General features: G+C 47.2%; 1 protein-coding gene and 1 long non-coding RNA gene across 10 annotated transcripts in view; both read left to right on the plus strand.

The window, feature by feature from the left end:
- The window catches only part of KTN1 (kinectin 1), a 105,964-nt gene that overhangs the window by 76,467 nt on the left and 11,221 nt on the right, over positions 1–18,276 (plus strand). For 5 of the 9 annotated variants that reach the window (XM_083433736.1, XM_083433739.1, XM_083433737.1 and 2 more), the window contains 12 exons: positions 1,010–1,100; positions 1,204–1,272; positions 1,633–1,670; positions 2,572–2,662; positions 2,748–2,816; positions 3,285–3,322; positions 4,378–4,468; positions 8,436–8,522; positions 13,763–13,852; positions 14,929–15,009; positions 16,019–16,108; positions 16,198–16,290. In XM_083433736.1, the coding sequence (XP_083289862.1) occupies positions 1,010–1,100; positions 1,204–1,272; positions 1,633–1,670; positions 2,572–2,662; positions 2,748–2,816; positions 3,285–3,322; positions 4,378–4,468; positions 8,436–8,522; positions 13,763–13,852; positions 14,929–15,009; positions 16,019–16,108; positions 16,198–16,290 (928 nt within the window). The remainder of the gene's footprint in view (positions 1–1,009; positions 1,101–1,203; positions 1,273–1,632; positions 1,671–2,571; positions 2,663–2,747; positions 2,817–3,284; positions 3,323–4,377; positions 4,469–8,435; positions 8,523–13,762; positions 13,853–14,928; positions 15,010–16,018; positions 16,109–16,197; positions 16,291–18,276) is intronic. The other 4 variants (XM_083433742.1, XM_083433740.1, XM_083433738.1 and 1 more) reach the window with 1 other exon arrangement.
- LOC310677807 lies at positions 8,529–12,998 on the plus strand. The gene is made up of 3 exons (XR_014511473.1): positions 8,529–9,534; positions 9,815–12,268; positions 12,533–12,998. It is a non-coding gene; the product is annotated as an uncharacterized lncRNA (long non-coding RNA).

Consider the following 18,276-nt stretch of genomic DNA (forward strand, 5'->3'; position numbering starts at 1 on the left):
GCAAGTTCTAGTGTTAGAACTTTGGAAATGCTTACCTCTCAAAATGCTTTCCAGGGACAGGAATATTTTGGCCCGTTCCTAAAGAAGAAAGCGGAGAGTGCCAGCCAGACAACAAGGCCTTTAAAACCACAAGAGTTCTGTTTTGGCACATAATTTTGTTGTTGTCATACTTCTGCTTCTACCCATTGAACTCCTGCATGCTCTGGGCCTGATTTATGTCTATGCTGTGCCTCCACAGTCGGAGGCAGTAATGCATCTGGGTATCAGTTGCTACAAATGGCAGACAGAGGAAACGTTCTTGCAGGTTTCCCAAAAGCATCTCAGTGGCCAGTCCGAGAACAGGGTGCTGGTCTAGCTGGGCCACTGGCCTGATCCTGCAGGCTCTTCCTGTGTTCTTATGGGCACACAGAACAAAAGACGTTGACCCAGGTTATAAATTCTGGCCAGTTTCAAGGCAACACCGCAGTGACACAGTGGCGGCACACCAAAAGCTTCTAATCGGCTTCGGTCCAGGTATACCTGAAGGAGCGTCTCCACCCCCATTGTTCTGCCTGGACACTGAGGTCCAGCGCCGAGGGCCTTCTGGAGGTTCCCTCACTGCGAGAAGCCAAGTTACAGGGAACCAGGCAGAGAGCCTTCTTGGTAGTGGCACCTGCCCTGTGGAACGCCCTCCCACCAGATGTCAAAGAGAAGAATAACTACCAGACTTTTAGAAGCCATCTGAAGCCAGCCCTGTTTAGGGAAGTTTTTAATGTTTAACAGACCACTGTTTTTTAATACTTTGTTGGAAGCTGCCCAGAGTGGCTGGGGAGACCCAGCTAGATGGGCGGGGTATAAATAATAAATTATTATCATTATTATTATTATTATTATTATTACTATTATTATTATTATTATTATTATCATCATTATCATCATCATCATCACATCTTTTGACTATTGTTTGTCAGTGTTAAATCTGCATTTTTTAAAAAATGAGACTTGACTTCTCTTGTGCTTCCTCTTGCAGATTGAAGAGGAAAGAGGAGCAGGTGACAAGTATGGAGGTGTCGTTGAGAGAAAAGGAGAGTGAGATTGCCAAGAAAGGAGAGTGGCTTCAGGTAAGGTCTTGTGAAGTGCTGAGCGCTCTCTTGGAGCCTACAAGAGTGCAGAGCTTGCATGTCTGATCTGCTTTTCTTTCTCCCTTTTTAAAAATGCCCACAGGGACAACAGGATACACTGCAGCACTTGAACAACAAAGTCAAGGAGCTCGAGCAGCTGAACTCTCAGCAGGTGGGGCTACTTGCTGTGCTTCCTGTCCCTCCTTTCAGAGTTTGTTTAATGCATCCTAAAGCTTTTGCCAGGAAAGGCAACACCTTAGTGACAGAGTACCTGTGCTGTGTTCAGAAGGTCCCAATATCTTTACTCCCCAATATCTTCAGGTGGGAACAAGAGACGCTACCTGGAACCCCGGAGAGCCTCTTGCAGTCAGTGTTCACGATACTGAGCTGCATGAATCAAGGGTCTGACTCAGTATAAGGCAGTTTCTTGCATTCCTATCCTTGCCCTATCTAAGCAGTCATAACCAGGCAGGGCTCATGACATTGTTAGCTGAACTGTCACAGTGAAAGCAAATCCTTTCTTCCCTGTTAGGTCTCTGCTTCTTCGTCGATCAAGGACCTTGAGGCTCTGTAAGTAAACCGAGTGGAGCATCTACCACAGTTACTTTGCTCTTTCATCCAGCTGTGTGTGATGGCTATACTCTTGGTGTGTGTGTGTGTGTGTGAGAGAGAGAGAGAGAGCGCGCACTCATGACCACATTTCAATTAGTACAGTGGTACCTCTGGTTGCAAACGGAGGCCTGTTCGCAACATGAGCAGAGCGCAACCCGCAGTGGCGCGTCTGCGCACACGCAGGTTGTGGTTCGCCACTTCTGCGCAAGTGCATGATGTCATTTTGCATGCATGCGCGAGCGGCAGAACCCGGAAGTAACCCTTTCCAGTACTTCTGGATCGCTGGGGGACGCAACCTGAAAAAATGTATCATGAAGCAAACGTAACATGAGGTGTGACTATTTGGCATTGTCTAGAGTAGCATTCTGCATCTTCCCGAAGAGCTGCTTCTCTGATCTCCTGCAAATCTGCAGTGAAAGTTGGGCACATCATTTGTTGCCAGGCAGATGAGCAAGAGCAGCAGTCATTAGTTACTTGGGGGGGAAATGTCCATGCAAAACTGTTTCCATGCAACTCAGCCCAGACTTTGCTCCATGGTCATGTAGAATAAAACTATTTTATCTCGGGCAGTGTATCAAATAATTCAGTATCTGCTTGCCAGTTCACATGTCTGCCACAACACAGACTGGCAAGAATTATCATTTGATAATTGCAGAGAAATCTGGGAGGTTCTGTAAATACTGTGATCCTTCCTTAACTTACATAAAACCAGCATGTTACCTGCTCTGTGAACCATTTTTGGCTTATTTCGGTAAAGGGAATTAGGATGCACATAACAAAAGCAACCTCAATAAATGGAGTAAATAAACTGCAGATCTGCAAGAAAGCAGTGTGAATAACTTTTAAATTGTGTCCGCAGACTGAAAACGAAGCAAGAAGAAATGCAAAAGATGGAGATCTTACTAGATGAGAGGGGGAAAGAAGTCTCTCACCAAAGAAAAGAATTGCAGGTAACACATAGGGGCCTTGGGAGGAAAATGAGGGACAAGAGAGATGAATGGGCAGCCATGTCTAACAGATCGTCCTCTCTTACAGGTTGTACAGGAGGAGAATCGGTTACTAAGAGCACAGATTCAGGAAATAAAGCAGGAAAATGGAGAACAGGTATTTCTCCTGATTTGCAGTGCGCATAGAGAGAGATGGGATACTATGTTGTATTTGTACATGCCAGAATTTTAAATAATTTTGGTTGAAAATGTTCAGGAGGCAAAATCTATGGGGAAGTAAGATCTAAATCACTCGCAGCTTTGGCTGCCTCTCCCTTTGCATTGATCCTTCTGCACGCCCCACCTGTGACCTGCCACTGCAGCCTCTGCGTTTGAGCCTTGAGAAGCTGCTTGGAATAGAGACATATTGACAAAGGGGCTCAAGCGCCCGCTCTGCAGCTTGTGCATATCCCTTGCCTATTGACTATGAACTGATTGTGCAAACCAGGTTGCAATGTGGCAAACCAACTTCTGGATGCTGCAGCCAAAAGCAACATATTGCTGCATAATTAATCTTGATAAAAGCCAGTCATCTGGCAGGCACCTACCCGCTTCTGTTTAAATAAGGTGTCTCGATCTCTTTCAGGAATCTCTGGCCATCAGGAATGAACAACTTCTACAGCTGTAAGTATTGGTAGTCAATTAGAAGCCATTTTAGCAAGTAAGCAGCAATGTACATCAATCTGTAATAATACTGTTACCCCAATTAAACTGTAATACAGTGGTACCCCGCAAGATGAATGCCTCGGAAGATGAAAAACTCGCAAGACGAAAGAGTTTTTCATTTTCTGAGGTGCTTCGCAAGACGGATTTCCCTAAGGGCTTGCTTCGCTAGACGAAACGGCCCTGCCTCTCGTGTCATGGCGACGGTCACTGCACGCACGCACACTCGCTTCCCCGCTCCTCCGGCTCCCTCCCACCTTCCGGCTGACGGTTAGTGCCTCGCGCCACTGCCCACCCCCCTCGCGCGCTCCCCTCAGAGAGCCGTTGCCGCCAGCGCCTCTCTCTCCCTGGTGGCGGTTCCGCCGAGTCGCGCTCCTGAGCCCCGCCGCCCTCCAGCAGCCGCGTCGCGCGGCGGCCACAACGCGCGGGTGAGTCTGAGGTACCGGCTGCGGCAGCTGTCCTGCTTCTCCCCGTCCCTCCCCGCCGTTGTCAGTGTTTAAATGCAGTGGTGCTTTGCAAGACGAAAAAACTCGTACAACGAAAAAACTCGCGGAACGAATTAATTTCGTCTTGCGAGGCACCACTGTATTCCCTTTTCACGGGTGAAGGCAAATATGTTTCCTTTGGATGGAATGGATAATACTGCATTCCTAGTTCTCTTCCCCAGCTGGTCTTCCCCGCTTAAATTGCCTCCCCGCTCCTGTTTTCTCTCCCATCAGAAAGTGCCTTTTTCTCTTCCTAAATATGCTGCCAGGCTGCCATTAAACACTGTGAAGTGTAATGTGCAGTTGAGTCCTAGGCTCTCTAGTTTCTAAACTCTGCAAGCTTCTAGCCTTCATGGCTCAAGGGAGAACCTTGACATTTTTCTGGGCATATTTTCCATGGAAGGGGACAAATGGGGTGGGGTGAGGTGGGAAGTCCTGCAGAATCACGGAGCCATGTTCTGCATGGAGGGGGGATTCTCAGGGTTCAGTGAAATGCGTGTTTCTGACGCTTTCTGTTTCGTATGGATTCAGCATCACAGGGAAAGAGGGGGAGATAGCCAGCCTCCAGAAGGAGCTGGGCTCCTTGAAACATGCGGTGGAGCAACAGAGGCAAAAGAACAACGTAAGTAGCCTGGGATTCACTGGGGGAGCTTGACTCTGCTTTAAGGTGCTTCTTGCCCGTCATGTGGCTACTGAGCAGGAAGCGCTCTCTCTCCTTCCGGTAACAGCCAGAGCAGCCTGGCTTTCCCAGTAGCCAGAGACGGATCCTGCTCTGCGCGGTAAGAGACTGCTGCACGCAGCCTACTGGATCCCACCATTGGGGGCAAGTTGAGCTCTGGTTTGCGTGCGAAACCTCAGAAGGCCGGAACTGAGCTTTGCATGCCTAGGCATGCCTAGTCTAATGAATACAATGAAGGGGAAGGACTTTGGGAGGCCATATCCAGACGTGGGCAGACCTGAGCTACAGAAGCTTGGGAGGTACTTGCTCAGTCCAAGAAAGCAAGCTCTTGTCACCTTGTTGTGTGCCTTCATTTCACCTGTTCCAGAGATCCTTTGGCTTGGCTTGGTTTCCTTCTTAAATTTGGGCAGGGGAGCCTGTGCCTCTCCACATGGTGTGGGTCTGCCTCTTCCATCATCCCTGATCGTTAGTGGCTGGGGCTGATGGGAGCTAAAGTCCATCGTCATTTGGCATGGCTACAGGCTCTCCACCACTGCTTTAAATCCTTGTGTTTTCATTTAACCAAGGCTGAAATGTTCCGGGCAATCAAATACTCTTTTCTAAGGTGGGCATAAGGGACACGGGTGGCGCTGTGGGTTAAACCATCAGAAGGTTGGCAGTTTGAATCCCTGCGACAGGGTGAGCTCCCGTTGCTCGGTCCCTGCTCCTGCCAACTTAGCAGTTTGAAAGCACGTCAAAGTGCAAGTAGATAAATAGGTACCACTCCAGCGGAAAGGAAAACGGCATTTCCGTGCGCTGCTCTGGTTCGCTAGAGGCGGCTAAGTCATGCTGGCCACATGACCCGGAAGCTGTACGCTGGCTCCCTCGGCCAATAAAGTGAGATGAGCACCGCAACCCCAGAGTCATTCGCGACTGGACCTAATGTTCAGGGGTCCCTTTACCTTTTAAGGTGGACATTGTGTGGTGCCTGTCTGTGTCCTTTTGAACTTCCCTTTCAGCCAGCCTTTTTTCCTTGGCAAGTGGAGTACAAATAACTAAATGAAATAGAAACAGACTTTCTGGGTCTCCTACCTAAACTTCATGGGGTCCAGCAACACACTGGAACAGAAGGGTGTCTTTGATTAGTGTTTGCAGACACTTTGCACCCTTGTTGGGAATGAGTGGGAGCAGAACTGATGCATGGAACCAAACTTCTCAGGGAGCTGTGTTATCCTTTCAAGCCTTCAGTACCTGTGCAAAAAATATCCCCCACTCTAAATTCGGGATGGACATTAAACCTGGGCTCTTTTTTTCAGTAGCTAGAACTTCTTAGGAAGTTTTCTAGCGGACGCCAGCTTAGCTAGAAAACGAGAAGCAGAACACAGCCCTCAAAACAAATGGCTGAATATTCTCTGGGCGACTAAAGGCCACTTCAGCCCTCTAGTCCACTCATTATTTGTTTAGAGCAGTGTTGGCTTGTGCTGCTTATTCTGCATGTGTCTCCAGAAGTCTGCTCCATCTGTTGCTTCCTCTATCCCAGGAGCATTTGGAAACCCTGAAATGAATCGAACAGTTACGTTTGCAGATGGCACTTTTCCTCCTACAACCATGATCTCAAATTTTCTGTGTTATTTCATATCAGTGAGAGTTGAGATTTCCCCGAAGAGCTGAGCTTGAGCGCCTGGGTGTCTTCAGGCCCCGCCCAGCCTGTGTGTTGAAGCCCTTTGAACATGCCACATATCTACATTGCAGGGGTTTGGACCAGGTGACCCTTCCAACTCAACAATGGGCATTTATAGAATTGTAAACTAGTGAAGTAGCACAGCTGCAAAAAAGAGAATAAATAAGCTGACGTATCACACCCCTGAAATGCTTTTCATGTCCCTAAGCTTCCTTTAAGCCCAACCACCCCACAATATAAATAATATAAAAAATAACTTTAAAAAATATTAAATGTGTCCCTCTTCAAGCTAATTTAAACACACATAAACTACATGCACACATTCCTAGTTATGGGTAGTGCAGCTGGGTTCAGGCATGGCTAAAGCAGGCCCTCATTGAAGCCTGCCTTGTGCCAATAGGAACCCCCGCCCCCCCAAATCATGCAGTCCTAGGCAGGCAGCAAAAAAACCCTGAAGGAGCATCTCCGCCCCCATCATTCAGCCCGGATACTGAGATCCAGCACCGAGGGCCTTCTGGCGGTTCCCTCATTGCAAGAAGTGAGGTTACAGGGAACCAGGCAGAGGGCCTTCTCAGTAGTGGCGCCCGCCCTGTGGAACGCCTTCCCACCAGATGTGAAGGAAATAAGCAGCTATCTTCTCTTTAAAAGACATCTGAAGGCAGCCCTGTTCAGGGAAGTTGTTAATATTTAATGCTGTATTGTTTGGAAGCCGCCCAGAGTGGCTGGGGAAACTCAGCCAGATGGGTCGGGTATAAATAAATCATCATCATCACCATCATCATTAGGTTTATAAAGCCCTTGGGGGGTCATCATATTCTGAAGTCAGCTTGGTGGAGCCGAAGTTACATAGGCTTGGTGTACTAGATCCTTCATTCCACCACAGTTGCTAGTGGAGATCTCCCTCCACTCTCAGAGGCAATATGCTGGGGTTCACCTGGGGAGAACCCTGTTGGATCCTGGTCCTGGCTGGCCACTCTGGGAGCAGGATTCTGGACCCGATGTGCCTGTGGCCTGGTTGAGCAGAACTGCTCTCAGGTTCTTATAAGAAGCCGGTGTGGAGTAGCAGGAGATGCCCTTGCCCTGGGTTCAGGGGCAGGTGGGTGAAATGCAACAGATGCCAGAGAAAAATAGATCATCTCCCCCCAACAGTTGCTAATTTCAGGAGTCAACATGGCAGCGGGGGGGGGGGGAGAGTAAAGCCCTTCTAGCAGAATGGCTGAGAAAAGCATAGAAATGATTCGATTTGACTTACTTCATTAAGATGCTGCTTTGTTTGCTCTCTTTAAAATGCAACGTTTTTGACGCCGACAAAAAAGTTAGTCCTCTAGTCTGCCTCGTGGTCCAGCCAACGCAGCACAAATTGGAGTAGGACTTTCACCTTCTCTTGGAAGCTACCTGCAATTTGGTAGGAGGGTGAACGTCGGACGCTACCTTCACATTGAGTCAGATCATTGGTTTTCCTAGCCCAGCTCTGTTTACCTTAACTGGCTGAGCTCTCCAGATTCTCAGTCAAGTGGGTCCTTTTGTAATTGAAGCTACTAGGGATTCAACCTGAGACCATGGCTGGATCTACACAGATATAAAAAAAACCGCTATAAAAACCTTATTGGAAAAATTAGCTCCCAATGCAATTTACCATTGGCTTCTGATTGCAGCTCCACACCGCCCTCTGGGGTCACATTTGTATAACGCATTTATAACGTAATAATGGACCTGTGTAGCTGAGTCCCTTCTGTATGCAAAGGATCCCTTCTGTTTCTGAGCTATGCACCCTCCCTAGGCTGATGGCCCTGACTGCTGCAGGTGACGCTGAATTGCTGTTGATTTCTGGGTTATGCAGGTGAATTAAAGCTTGGTTGGTCCCAGGGTGCGTGTGTGTGTGTATTGCTCACTTTTGAATACTCCTCCTCCTCCTTCCTCACAAATGCAGTCAAAGGGGTCCTAGTAGTGATGCTGCAGGCAGAGCCAGGAAATAGAATAGCAGGACATTGGGGAAGAACTAGCCTTATTTTTATTTTATTTTATTTTATTTTGCTTTTGGAAAAAGAAACCCAGACAAATTCTCTTTCCCTTTTTAACATCACACTTGGTTTTTTTTTTTTGCTGGTGTGCCTCATCTTAATTGACCACCCAAATCATTTTGCAGTAACCTGCGCTTAAATGCAAGCGCTCTCTCGCTCTCTGAAGTGAAAGCAAGACACCGTTTGATTATTGGCTGAACTGAAACCATATCTTTCTAAAAACGATTAGGACCTTCGAGAGAAAAACTGGAAAGCCATGGAAGCATTGGCCTCAACTGAAAAATTGCTGCAGGACAAAGTGAACAAGACTGCTAAGGTTGTAATACTAACTGCTAGAAACAACTGCATTGAAACTAGAAGTGATTCGGCAGCCGCCTTTTAGAATCAAATGGAAGCATTTAGCTTTTACTGCAATTTTAAATACACTCTGTTCTGGATGCTCTCTCTTTCTCTCTCTCTTGTACTGCACTTTCCACCTCTGCTTCTGCATGTCATCTTAAACCTTCTCTTTATGTTATGTCCCCCTCCCCTTTTGATTTGTGAGCATGCTGTCTACTCTGGTTTTGCTTGGAACACTTGCTAGAGCTATAGGGCTGTGTTCTCCCTCTCTCCGCCCCCCCTGGAGTTGGGAATCACACCTGCCAGCCTCTTGTTGGCCACCCAAACATCCTCTCACTTTTGTGCCCAGTGAAACCTGTCCATCATGTAAGGACTGTGACACTCGGTGCCCTTAAAAGAAGGTTGAAATTAAACACGCAGGCCATGATTCAAGCTGATTTTAAAAACAACAACACTAAAATCTTTCCCCATTTATTTTGACAGGAGTGTGAAGCACAAGCTGCACGCCCTCTCACTTCATTGGTCTCAGCAAAGGCTATTGCCCAGCTATGGATTTTGGAGTGTTTCCTTATGGGCCAACGAGGGCTGCTTTTGCTTTTCATGCACATAGTCCTTGAAATGGCTAAGAATTGGAAGCGTTCAAGCCGGGCTGGGATTTCAACGAAATTGGGATACCTGCTGCTGCCACGGCATATCCTGGTGAAGTGTCATTGGCCCACTTTAATTTTTGCAGATGAAAGGAAACAGCATAAACGAAGCGTATAGATAGGTTAAACAAAATTCTAAATCGCAAAATAGCCTCCAATGTGGACTATGGTGTGAAGTTTTGACTATGGTGTGGATTTAGATGCGGCAACCCGGATCTGGCAAGTTAAGGGAAAATTCTAAATTTAAAAAAGTTAAGTGTTTAATATAAATGAACAAAATACACAAACTGGGGGAAATGCTTATCAGTGGTCTACAAGGAGTAAATATTGAGAGCCAGTGTGGTGTAGTGGTTAAGAGCGGTAGTCTCGTAATCTGGTGAACCAGCTTCGCCGCTCCTCCACATGCAGCTGCTGGGTGACCTTGGGCCAGTCACATTTCTCCGAAGTCTCTCAGCCCCACTCACCTCACAGAGTGTTTGTTGTGGGGGAGGAAGGGAAAAGGAGAATGTTAGCCGCTTTGAGACTCCTTAAAGGGAGTGAAAGGCGGGATATCAAGACCAAACTCTTCTTCTTCTTCTTCTTCTTCTTCTTCTTCTTCTTCTAAATATTGACACACAGACAGCTAATGGTGTGCCAGTTTTGAGTTGTATCCAGTGGGGTTCTACTGCCACGACAGCACTTCTGTTTCTTCTCTTTTCCCTGTATACCCCCAAAATCCACTCTAGAGGGTCCGTAACCTTCCAGAGCTAATTTTGAGGGTGCACAGTGGTCTGGGGTAGATAGAAAGAGAGAGGAAGAACTAGAGTGATGGGATACAACCCATTATATGGTGTTATATGAACAGATTATAAGGTCTGCTGGTATTATTACTCTGTTTCAGCTTGCATATTTTCTTCATTTTAAGTGCTGTTTTGTATTTAGGACTCCCAGTTTAAATCTCGTCAGATTCAGGTTGCTGCATCTTAATTCTCACTATGGTTAAAACTTCACTCAGTCCCAAATTAAGGTGCATGTTGACTTGCGGGGGGGGGGGGGGGGGTAAAACCTAAAATCTACCCTGTCAAATCTCCACAGGGTTCAGTAACTTACAAATACCTGATTTTTTAAACTAATAAATCTGAGAAATGTGAAATCTTTTAAAATGCTTAAGAGAAACAGGTATGCAGTTTAAACTACACAAATAAAAATACCCCCTGTCTCCTGCCCCTGTCTTCCAGCCCCTTACATTTGCAGCCCTTTATGCACATAGAATCTTTCCCCCCAGCCAAACTGACAATTCACTTCCCTGACAGAAGCGCTGCTATTTAAGCTTATATTAAAAATCATACCTTATATTTAAAAAAACACGGGGGAAACGTAATATAATCGTATCATCCACTTACTGAAATTACACAGAATTTGGATAGGATATGAAAGCCATTTAGCTGAAGAATAAGCTGCTTTGGGGCATGGGGCTGTAGAATCTCCCTCCTGGAAGTGTTTCAACAAAGGGTTTTTCACTGGTGTTTGCTGCAGGGCTCTATAGGGCCAGGAGTTTGAACTATGACAACGGGCTTGAACGATCTGCCTGCTCCATTGGAGTTCCTTCAGGCTTTGACTCAGCAACTTTTGTGAGGAGCCCCAACTTCCCCTCCCCCAACAAACAAATTTAAATAATAGAAAATTGCAGTGGAGATGGTTTCAACCTCTGGCAAATCTTGGGGGAAATGAAGTTCATTGCTTTATAGAACCTATATATTTAAACTCCTCTACCCTGGCCTCAAGGGATGCGGGTGTCACTGTGGTCTAAACCTCAGAGCCCAGGACTTGCTGATCAGAAGGTTGGCAGTTCGGATCCCCATGACGGGATGAGCTCCCGTTGTTCGGTCCCAGCTGCTGCCCACCTAGCAGTTTGAAAGCACGTCAAAGTGCAAGTAGATAAATAGATACCTCTCCAGTGGGAAGGTAAACGGCGTTTCCGTGCACTGCTCTGGTTTCACCAGAAGCGGCTTAGTCATGCTGGCCACGTGACCTAGAAGCTGTCTGCAGACAAACGCCGGCTCCCTCGGCCTATAGAGCGAGATGAGCGCGCAACCCCAGTGTCATCTGTGACCAGACTTAACGGTCAGGGGCACCTTTACCTTTACCCTGGCCTCAAAGACTGAGGATTTTTTGCTGGGGGTTCCCCCCCTTAAGTTTATCCACAGACCTATACCTCCACAACAGGTTAAATTCTTACTACTGAAACTAGGAGGGCAATAAAGCAAAGGGGGTTTCTGCCCTGTCTCTTTTGGCATATCGGAGTCTGCAGTCATGGGGAAGGGATGCCTACAAGATTCCCTTGTTGCCTTGATCACTGGAGGCCGTGAGCGTTCACGTTTGCTGGATCGATGATGGGGAGAGGAACACGCTGCCCAGCTCTATCAATTGGTTTCCGTTTTGCTCTGTATTCTGGGGAGAGAAAAGGCATGGTGTGGGTGGAGACTGCCTCTTGAGGAATGTCCCGTAGCATTTTTGAAAGGGGCAAACCTTTCCAAAGTCCTTAAATCAGGGCTCGGAAACCTGTGGTCCTCCCAGACATTGCCAGGCTCTGAGCTCCCCTGCCCAGCTGGCATGGCAAAAGGTCAAGGGTTAAGAGGAGCTAGAGCCCAGCAACTTCTGAAGCGCAACAGGTTCCCAACACCTGGCTTAAAACTCCTGTATATAAGAGGCTATGCCTTTCCTAAAGTCCCATCATTAGGAGAGACATCTCTGGTTTGCCAAAATTTCATCCTGGTCTGATTCTTGGGGGGGAAGTTTCATTGTGAGCAGGTAGATCAGCAAAGGGGAACTGGCTGATGCGCTACACTTGTGATTGGGTTTTGCACTATATTGTGCTCCCAGACATGCAGAAAGCACACTCAGCAGCCAGATGGGTGTCCTGGGATCTGTTGTAGGCTTTGAGAACCCTGGACTAAATAAGTCTCAAGAGCATGTCCTGAGATGGGCTTCATATACGGCAAATGGTGAAGGGTCCGTTGCAACAAGAGATGCTTGAGTGAACTAGCTACCTGCCCCAACGCCCCTAGGCGTATGCTTAGTGCACAGTAAAAATACCGTATTTTTTGCTCTATAAGACTCACTTTTTCCCTCCTAAAAAGTAAGGGGAAATGCGTGTGCGTCTTATGGAGCGAATACAGGCTGCGCAGCTATCCCAGAAGCCAGAACAGCAAGAGGGATTGCTGTTTTCACTGCGCAGCAATCCCTCTTGCTGTTCTGGCTTCTGAGATTCAGAATATTTATTTTCTTGTTTTCCTCCTCCAAAAACTAGGTGCGTCTTGTGGTCTGGTGCGTCTTATAGAGCGAAAAATACGGTACTTAGTATAGTGATGTAGAATGGCTGCCTTGCATTCTCTCCCAGGATGCAAGAGCCAAAGGGAATAATGGGCAGTACATACATGCATATCCATCATTTGATGACTTGGGACACCTGAAGGTACCATCTCCCAACAGAGATCAGTACTTTTTCATAGTTCTTACCTGGGGTCACCTCAAAGGAAGGAACTCTTTTAGTGGAGATGATTCACACGCTCAGCTGAGATTCAAGTTGATAGGAAATGCATGCATGTGTGAACTAGCCCTAACGCCTTCCATTTGACATGTAACTCTCCACTTACAAAGTGAGCTTTCCAGACGGCAGTTTTAGTTGCTGTACAATGTTGAACCAAGTTTCCATCCTCTGTTGACAGAAAGGGAATAAAATGTAGATATGGGAAAAGCACACCCACAAGAAATCTCACTTTGATGCCCACTTCAGTACAGAACACTGTTTTCTTGTGATGGCTTAATGGCCATAATCCCATCATTACTTGGGCCTTTCAGAATTTGCAGTCCATATTACTTTCATGGCCTAATTCAAATGGAAATGAAGGATCAAGGCCAGAACTTCAGACTGTATTATTTTGAGTGTGTATTCACTGGAGATGGGGGAAGCACCATGTATTTAAAAGTCAAGGGCAGCAAAGGATGAGCAATATAAGGGGTGGGGGGGGGGAGAAGGTGGTGACCCTCAGAAAATTTCTAGGAACAAACCAGTTATAGTGTGGGGGGGGGGGCATATACCACAGAATAACTTGACAGTCATCGCCCCTTGATAAAGATTTCATCAAAGTGTGTTGGGTTTGTAATAATATTTCTTCCTGGCGCCTCTTTGAGGAATGCTTCAAAAGTGAAGAGGAGGAACCTGTGATCTGGGCCTCTTAAGTGTGTGGGTTGACATAGCTGCCAACCCCCCCCCCCGTGCCCCTCACCCCGCTGTGCACGCATTCCGCCTCCACAGACCCCTTAAGCGAGGGAAAGAAATGAACAGACTCTGCGGAGGCTTCTTTTGAGAACTTGTTGAAAGTACAAAACGACACGAAGGCCGAGCCCTGAAGCCTTTTCTGCGGTGTTAATGCAAGGGTCGATGGGTGAAACTGTTTCTGGCCCCTCGAAAACAGTAGCGCTCAATTAGGCAAGAAACCTTTAGGCCAAGGAAGGAAATTTTTATCTTGCCATCTGGTGGAAATTTTGCATTGACTTGGCCCTTCCTCCTTTCACTCTGTCAATCCAGGAGCGGCAGCAGTATGTGGAGGCTGTTGAAGCGGAGACGAGAAGCACACTGCAGAAGCTGTTCCCCATAGTGTCTCTTCCTTCCACCTTGGTAAGATGTGCCACAGTTCTGTGCTTCTCCAGCTGCCAGCAGGCGACAGTGGAAGCAAAGCTGTTTGCTTTGTAGATGCTGCTGAAGAGTGGAGTGACTGGACTTCCTGGCTCAGAGCTGCTGGTGTGCACCTCCAGGGGCTCCTGCTAATCGATCTGTTTTGCACTACTTGCTTTTATGATCTCGCGGCATTGCGCATTTAAAGGCTGCTTAGTTTTGTATCCCTGTTTTATGCGTAAGACTCCAAGCAAATTGGTGGTGTTTCCTTATCTCTTCCATGCAAGCGTAAGAGCTGAATCGGACATTGGTGGATGGTCTAACTTGGGCTGTAGTTCAGTGGTAGAGCAACTGAAGGTCTGGGTTCAATCCTTGGCATCTCAAGATGGATCTGGTCTTGAAGAGCCACTGCCAATCAGTGTGGACAATACTGAGCTAGATGGACCTAGTAGTCTGACTCAGTATAAGGAAGCTTTCTGTGTTCTGCTCTCCTGGAAAGTCAGGCAGAGACTGAACATGAGATGCGTCTGAACAGTCTTCTTTGGCGATCACTTGTAGCCAAGTAAGATTGTCTTCCATGAACACAGTCTTAACAGAGAGTCTGTAAGTGACCGTGGAGGCCAGTTCTGGATCTACACCTCCTTCCACAGTGGGGACATAGGCTTCTAGGCAGAAGTTGATCGCGGTGAGGGCTTGCCAAGCGTGCCTTCCTCTTAGCACATATATCCCTTGCGTCCTGAGTTCGAGTGTCTTCAAAGCCCATGACACCTTTGTATTGTTTAATTAGTGTTTTTATGGAGCAGTCAAGTAATTTCGTTGTCCCCGAAGGGGGCAATGACAATAAAGATATATTATTATTAAAGGCTGTTCTCCAACTGGAGCTTTCGCAGGCCAGTGTTTCCCAATTATCAGTGTTATCTGCCTCTTCATGATACTGTGTCTGGATGGAAGATAGGGAGTGTGAGTAGAAACCAGCCTAGCTTACAGAGGTAAATTTCACACCCAGATGGAAGGGCAGCTCTAGCTAGCTGGTTTTTGTCATTCTCGGGATACCAAAAATATTATCCTCTCTTGCACAGAGCCACAGCGACTGGATGCGTGGGTTTGAAAAGGCAGTAAGAGAACATACAAAAGATACATCTCGACCAGAGGAAATTAAGGTTGGTATAAGTGGTGTATGTTTTAAAAAGCCTTAAAGGAAGCTCTGCTCAGGTGAGCCAAAATTAATCTTAAATTTGCCATATACAGTCATACCTTGGATCCTGAACACCTTGCGAGTTGAACGTTTTGGCTCCCGAACGCCAGAAACCTGGAAGTGAGTGTTCTGGTTTGTGAACGTTCTTTGGAACCCAAACGTCCGACACAGCTCCCGCAGGTTCCAATTGGCTGCAGGAGCTTCCTGCAGCCAGTCGGAAGCCGTGCCTTGGATTCCGAATATTTTGGAAGTCAAACGGACTTCGGGAATGGATTCCGTTCGTCTTCCGAGGTACGACTGTAATGAGAAACTCCCTGGCTGATTTAACAATGGCTTCAGCTCAGTTTATGCTTCAGGAATTCTGGACGATGCATCTCTACAAAAGTGACCATTTAGTTACAAATAGAGAAACTGGTTCCCTCCTGAAGGTCTCCTCAAAATTAAAACCTACTTTGGAGTGTGATACTGTTGCTGTTTAAAAGCAGCTCAGTTGGTTAGAGCACGGTGCTGATAATACGAAGGTTGCAGGTTCAATTCCCCATATGGGACAGCTGCATATTCAGGTTGGACTAGATGATCCTCAGGGTCCCTTCCAAACTCTGATTGTATGATGAGGGTTTTGCACAACCAGCAGCTGCTGGAGGCCTCCTGCACCTTCAATTCTGCCTGCTGACCTGAAGGGATCACGAGAAGCAAGAGAAGCTCTTCTACATAGCAGGAAGGATATGGCTAATACAGGAGCAAGCGTACAGCCTTTGGTGGAATAAGCCTGGAAATTGGAGGGAGGTTGTAGGTGGCTGAAGAGGGAAGGTGGGGAGAGGAAATGTTTCATCCATGAATTTTGTTAGGTTTAACTTAGCTTAGGATCCAAGCCATCGGTCTCCCCTCACCCCAGGCCAATGAGAGCAAACTGGTTGCTCTTTCTTACCAACCTGCAAGATATCTATATGAGATTTATTTTTTTCCCTTCACAGGCCATGGAGCAGAAGTTGAAGGAGGCAGAGGAGATGCATGTCATGTTGCAGCAGGAGTGTGAGAAGTATAAAGTGGTCCTTGCAGAGACGGTAGGAGTGTGCCCTGTGAAATTTACACACACACACAAACACCACAATTTTCCTATGGGTGTTTGGTAACTGAAATTCTATGTTGCTAGGAGGGAATCTTGCAAAGACTACAGAGGAGCGTGGAAGAGGAGGAGAGCAAATGGAAAATAAAAATCGAAGAATTGCAGAAGGAACTTCAACAGGTACTGTGGGGGAGATCCTGCTCCCAGAGCTTCACTCTTGAGTTTCTCCTCTCTGCCCCTCTAACCTCTGGGGGTGCTCCATTTCCAGCACCAAGGGGCAGATTTTGGGGGAACCCTAAAACTCTGCTCAGGATTAGAAGATGGCTCCACTGGCTGCTCCACTTCATGTAATTTTACCTGTGTATAAAATGTGAAGCTTGCTTTTCAGTATAACGGTTCTTAAGGTGAAGAACAAAAGTAGAAAAGCAGTTTGAAACATCAGTGCAACCCCCAATATGAAGAGGATGAGACAGGTAGCGATGGCTCATTTGTCATCGACACGAAATAAGAGACTGTCGTGTCATCAGCCCAGTCCTGTGGATGCTCTGCTAATAGAGATTGAGCAGGGACCTTCTGTTTCAGCTTTTAAAAGCTTTCCGAAAATGTTTCTATGCCAAAAGGCATATGCCAGCAATTAGGAATACCTGTTTCCATAATGGTTATGGATAGCTGAGGGTCTCTGGTTTTCCTTTGTTATGTGTGTTTTTATTATATATAGATACCCTAACAGCTTGAGGCAGGTTCACTGAGGATGCTCACAGCATGTCATTATACTGGAATCAAAACAATGGCTTGTGGTTCTTTCCACCAGTGGAGGCAGGGAAGGCGTTCCTTAGATCAGGTGTGGGGAAACTTTGGCCCTCCAGATGTTGCTGAACTGCAGCTCCCATTTTCCCTGGCCATGGGCCAGGCTTGCCAGGGGTGAGGGAATTGAAGTTCAGCAACATCTGGCAGCCCAAAGGTTCCCCACGGCTGCCTTAGATGCAGAGAACATGCTTTGTATGTGAACAGTTCAAGGTTTAGTCTCTGTCATCTCAGTTTCAAAGATCCTATGCTAGAGCCCGGGGACGCGGGTGGCGCTGCGGGTTAAACCACAGAGCCTCGGACTTGCTGATCAGAAGGTCGGTAGTTCGAATCCCCGCGACGGGGTGCGCTCCCATTGCTCGATCCCTGCTCCTGCCAACCAAGCAGTTCAAAAGCACGTCAAAGTGCAAGTAGATAAATAGGTACCGCTCCGGCAGGAAGGTAAACAGCGTTTCTGTGCGCTGCTCTGGTTCGCCAGAAGTGGCTTAGTCATGCTGGCCACATGACCCAGAAGCTGTACGCCGGCTCCCTCGGCCAATAAAGCGAGATGAGCGCCGCAACCCTGGAGTCGGTCACGACTGGACCTAATGGTCAGGGGTCCTATGCTAGAGCCCAGGTCTATCAGGACTGTGTGGTGGGGCTTCTGTTCCTAGCTAGAGGAGACAGTTCCAGGCTGGAGGGGCTGAATGTTCTGATTTGATGAGCCTCATATATTTAGTCTATGGCCCGAGTTAGTTAGTTGCCAGCAAGGATCAGTCATGTCTCCTGAAAACAGCATCCTGAAGTAATCAGCCTCTTGTACATTAGCTGGCAAATCTGCGATCGTGTATAAAAATAGCAGCACATTCTCGAAGTAATATCAGGGGGCTTAATCCTGTTTTTGAAAAGCAAAGAAGGAAAACGCACCACCAGTGTTGTACTTCTGTGGCTTTCCTTTGCTTTCATCAAAATAAATTAATCTCTCTAAGATGATTCGGATTATGCATCCAGCCAGTGCTTACTGAAGCAGACTTGATGCAAATGGGGAGCAGGCCTGCGCAGCCCCACCCGCTGGCAGCAGGAGACCAGCAGTACTTCATTGTTAACTAGGAAAGACCATCTGGCTCTGTGTCTCTACCTTCCGCGGAGTTAAATGATCTGGGTTTAGTAATCTCTGGTTCACGGATGGGAGCTGTCTTTGCCACCAAATGAAGGAGGTTTGTTAGCCCTCTCTGGTGTTCAGAGTGCTACGCATAGCATTGGTAGTGCATAGCATTGGTAGCGACCTTTGTGGGTCACAAAGGCCAAAGAAATGAAAAACAACGGGTAGTAGCCAATGGACGCATTGTCAGTGCAAGGATTTCCGCTTGGGGCTTCCCTCCT

This window comes from Podarcis tiliguerta, assembly GCF_965153285.1.
Source record: "Podarcis tiliguerta genome assembly, chromosome: 1".
NCBI lineage: Eukaryota > Metazoa > Chordata > Lepidosauria > Squamata > Lacertidae > Podarcis > Podarcis tiliguerta.